General features: G+C 41.4%; 1 protein-coding gene across 1 annotated transcript in view; it reads left to right on the forward strand.

Annotated features, from left to right (window-relative positions):
• Positions 1-649: 649 nt before the first annotated feature.
• LOC106525308 (uncharacterized) overlaps positions 650-4,859 on the forward strand; it is a gene marked incomplete at its 5' end in the record, with an annotated part of 7,751 nt that continues 3,541 nt past the window's right edge. The window contains 8 exon segments of the mRNA XM_014019495.1: positions 650-700; positions 857-1,024; positions 1,862-1,958; positions 2,046-2,263; positions 2,333-2,486; positions 3,838-4,055; positions 4,137-4,254; positions 4,426-4,640. Of these exon segments, the coding sequence (XP_013874949.1) occupies positions 650-700; positions 857-1,024; positions 1,862-1,958; positions 2,046-2,263; positions 2,333-2,486; positions 3,838-4,055; positions 4,137-4,254; positions 4,426-4,640 (1,239 nt within the window).

The raw sequence follows: 4,859 nt of genomic DNA on the forward strand, positions 1-4,859 counted from the left end.
AGGTACTGTGCAAAAAGGTGTTCAATTAATATAATTATAGATGANTCCATATTAACTAACAGCGTTAAATCTAACTGTGCTCGTCACCAAAGATGTGTTTACTACGTTCAGCGATGGCAAAAACGGGATTTTTTTTAAACGTCAGTCAATATAAGCAGCGGAATCGCCACCCGCAATAAGCTGCTCAACAATAACATTAGCATGCTAACGCACATAGCGGTGCTGCGAGGAAAAGTATCCCCCAGGACGGCCGCAGACAGGCGGCCGCAACGAAACGTTCCGCCGTTGTTCAGGCTATTTAAACCAGTGTGTACTGTATTCAGGAAATTCATATAACAAAAATAAAAACAAGCATTCGGTACAAAATGATATACCACCCAGCACTATTGTTAGTGCTGCTTTAAAGCAGCATCTGCTTATTTTAAGACATTAATGCATCTTAGAAACTCCTGTGGGCCACATGAAATGCTGTAGTGGGCCATATTTGGCCCACGGGTTTTGAGTTTGATACATTTGTCTTAGACTCACATTACTGACTAGAAACACTCCAACCTATGTGAGCTTCTTTACTATTTAATGTATCATAAAAATGTAATTGATAGATTTTAAAGCTAAAGCTAATGTCATTAAATCTTGTTTTTTAATTTAGGTGTCCATTCAGCTGCCTGGCCTTCTCAGTGTTCCCAGTAATAATAAAAATGTGAGTAAATAGCTCATTATTTTTTTAAGTATTTGATTTTTACTGCTTCAATCACAAGTCAAAATAGTTTGTTGCTCCTGTGTCGAACTGAGTGCTCTTTAAATCAAAGCTGTTCACATCCTGTTGATCTGTAACTCACCTCTCATCACTGAACAGGGCTTYGATGAGGCAGACGTCATGTTCCACAGAGCCGACCGCTCAGAGAAGGATGCTGTAGTTTTGTCYGTTATCGAGGCTGCTGCTCTGGGTTACTACGTCTCTCTGCAGACGTCCCGACTCACGCTCCGCTCTTTCTACTCGTCTCGGCTGTCGTTCTCTGTCAAGGTGATGTAGAGGACCTGAACGCCTCTGTTTACTTGTTGTTGATTTTATAATCTAGAAGTTTTTATGTCACTCGTAAGTAATCAAACTTTCTTGTAATCTTCTAAGATGATCAAATTTGTAGTTTTCTGATGGTCTTTAAGTGTTTTTGTTTTTCTTGGACKTTGGYTGCTTTTTCACCAATTTTCAGTCCAGTCACAGAACATTGAGTGTTTTTATTTGTTAATCTGCTTGACTCTGATTTATGAAGCAATAAAGCATAAAAAAGTCTCTTAAACTTGATGAGCCCGTGTTGTCGACACTTTACTAAAAACCTGGTGAAAAATCTACTGGGTGAGTCAAAACTCACAGGACGCCTTTTAATTTTTCATCCAACATAGTGGCTTTTGAGATTGTGGCAATGTTCTGGACATAGCCTAAAAAAATAGTCCCCCTTACACATTATTTGCTGAGGTATTCATGGATTAAATTTTTCTTTTTCGTTCTGAAATATAAGACTGTCCGAAGACTTTTGACTCAACTTGTATTTTAAATCTGATCTTTAGCTCGTAACTAGCTGAAGTACTAGCAACTTTTTAGACCTGACGCTTCTTTTGTCCTCCTTTTTTCCACTTTCCTATTTTATTCAGCTCAAACTGCACAATATGCTGTCAGGCAGGTACAAGGGTTTGACATAAAATGAGTGAAAAAGCATCCTGAGTTAAAGAAAAAAATAGAAAGTTTTACATGATTGAACCAAACCTCTCTACAAGGTTACAAGAAAGTCTCTGAAGCAAAGTACAAGTGGTGGTTTAAAAGTTTTGCACAGTACTGTGTGTTTTGTGTGGATTTTTGTTGCAGGTAAAAAATGTGGACGTGGAGATTTTACTTGTCTCTGTCCTGCTGAGACTCCAGGACAGTGTGCTGGCTGTTGACGCMTCTGTGGGCTGTTCTCTCAGTAAGATCAGCTCCTCAGGAWAAAATGTTGGTTCCAGGGCAGGAAACGGTGGTCCGTGTCGTAAMGTCTCYCCTCTGTTCCCCTCAGATGAGGCCACGGCAGACGGCTCCGACCTGCTGTGGGTTGTCCCGTCCCTTCCTCCTCCGCTGGTGGACGGGCCGTTCAGAGACGGAGGCGTGAGGGTCGGGGTGAACGGTCAGGCTCTGAGCGAAGCCGACATTAAACAGGGGGGATACAGGATTGAGCTGCAGGAGGGCCGAGTGGAGGTCCGGGTTCCTGCAGGAGCTCCCGGTGGACACGTCAAGGTACGACCCTAGTTTGGTAAAGTTTTCAAACTGGTTTTGAACTCTAAATACGTGTTTTTATTCTTCCAGAGCAGCGTAGTGAGGGGTCAGTACAGTCAGTCCATGTTGGTGGAYTTCTTCTTCATGAGGCAGTGGGAGGACCAACGATGGCCCCTCACACAGCATCGCTCCTTTAGGCTCCTAAAGACTCCTCCCGTCCCTCAAAACCTCATCCTGACCCACAGTGAGACTCTTTAAATTCTTCTTATGAGACTGTAGGAAGGATTCTCTGTGAGACTCATCAAATCTCTGATGTGAGCTTCAACAACACTAAGAAGAACCCATCTGTGAGGTCAACTAAATATCAGTTCATGACCGAATATAACTGACTATGGTTCATTGCACTCAAAGTTATTTTAATTTCAATATGGCAAAGAACCACTTTATGTTGTGATATTTTGCAAAAGTCTATATTATGTGCACTCCTACTTGTTAGTAGAGTAAAAAAAAGGTGGAAAGTCTTTATTAAAAGCAACTAAGACGGCATAAAATCCTCCTAATGTTTCTTTAAATGCAAATTTGTTTTTAAGCCAAATGCAAGTTTTCTAACAGTTATACAGTATGTCTTCTATATGTCGATGCCAAAATAATTTAATTGCAATCCTCAGTGGTGGGCCCAGTTACGCTAATCTGCTATTAGCGAAACTAGCTTCTCATTTAGCAGATTAGCTTTTTTGCTAACTTTGGAAATTGTTTGCTAACGATCCACATCTTTTGAATGGCTCCTTACAACGAACAATATGAACAGAGCGTCAAAAAGATATAAAGTAACATTTAAAAAGCAAATACAAAATGAAGTACATATAAAATATGGTAGAAAAAGTATTTTATATTTTTTGTTTGACTAATTTCAAACAGTGTTTAAAAAAATAGAAACTCAAAAGAAATGCTTTTATTCTGAAAGGCCCAAACTGGAAGTATCACTGGTTAGACAGAGCTATCACTCTAAGTTTGGATTGGCTGATTTGCCACAGATGATCCCATCTACCTATAAATTAAACCAATAACTAACAGGTTTGTTTCAATGACAGGCTGACACTCATCTTACTGATTAGCATTAGCTTCCATTAATTCTGTTACCTGTTCAGTGGATTAACGTTTGCGGAGCTAAGATTCTTAGTGGTTAGTGAAGCTAACTTTTTGGTTAGCTGTACCCACCTCTAATTCTTATAATATCCTTTAAAATTGACCCATTTCTCTCTGCCATCTACCGTAGTACAGGAAATCCTTTTGTATAATGTTTGTCGTCATTGTGAAGCTTGGGCCTTCTTATTTTTAAATAAACAGCTGGAGTCACTCCAGACCAAAAATATTCCAGTTTTCAAACCAGCATTAATAATAATTTTTCAGCTAGGCCAGGAGAAATGTAGCCAAATTTCAACAAATTGCGTATCATTTTGAAGTCTTGAGTTGGATAATTTGGAAAAAATAACTCACTATTGAAAATTCCTTGTTGTGACTCATTTTGGTCACATTTAGCCCATAAATCACTGTTCATTCCTGATTCTCTGCCTGCGTTTGCTCTCACTCTGTAGATCCAGACTCCTCCAGCGATCTGCTGTCAGTCACTCTGGGCTTCTTCACACCAGAYGTTCGCCTCCAGAAGGTCACGGTTGACGGCGGCGGTGACCTTTTAACCTGGACTCAGAACCACAGCGACGCAGGCCTGGCGGTGTCCAGGTTCTCCCTCCCCAACGGCAGCTCCTGCTTCCAGCTCAACGTCTCGTTATCGAACCCTAAAATCATCCCAGAGGTGAGGGACCCACCAAATGCTCAGCAGGTTTATGAAGCTGTGCTGAGAGCAGATCTGAACGAGCTGCTGTCTGATCGTCAGCGTATAGGTGGGGGGCACAAGACGTACGGCTTCACCTTCATCTTCACGTTGTCCATCTCACCTGGTGGAGACGTGTTTTACCATCACGCCTCGGTGAAGCAGCAGGTCCTACATTCAGGTGACAAAATTTAATATTTAGTGTCTTATAATTGCAGAGTGTAAAGCTCTGGGTTCGTTTTTACCTGAAAACACTAATAAGCCTGYAGCTCACGTCCATCCTGTTGAGGATAATTACACTGTTATCTGCAAATATAAACCTCAGTGGTCTTGTTTTGCCATCACGGAGCAGATCGAAGTTCCCCCAGGYTGGAGGGGAAGTGCACAGAGAGCAGCCTGCTGGTGTTGCTGCACCACGGGGACAACCGTGACCTCCAGTGGGAGCTCTTCCTCGGAGCCCGCAAGCTGGACTGGGACCTGGTGAAGATAGGTGGCTTCAACGTGGAGGCAGAGGAGGACTACCTGACTGTGAGGATTCCTTTCCACAGCCCCGGGATAACCTTTGAGGTGTTAAAACAGAATTTTTTTGTTTGTTTATTTTTTTTAAACATTTCACCTCCATGGGTACATGTCAGCGATGATTCAGATCTTTGGAAAAGAGGTTCTATGGAAGAAATATGAACAAATAATATCTTGCCTGTGGTACATGGCTTTTTGGGTGACTTCCATTGAAATAATAGCTTTAATTTATTTATTTTGTTGTTTTTTATGTAAAGTGTCCTTAGG

The sequence above is a fragment of the Austrofundulus limnaeus genome, unplaced genomic scaffold (genome assembly GCF_001266775.1).
Source record: "Austrofundulus limnaeus strain Quisiro unplaced genomic scaffold, Austrofundulus_limnaeus-1.0 Scaffold223, whole genome shotgun sequence".
In the NCBI taxonomy this organism is placed as follows: Eukaryota; Metazoa; Chordata; class Actinopteri; order Cyprinodontiformes; family Rivulidae; genus Austrofundulus; species Austrofundulus limnaeus.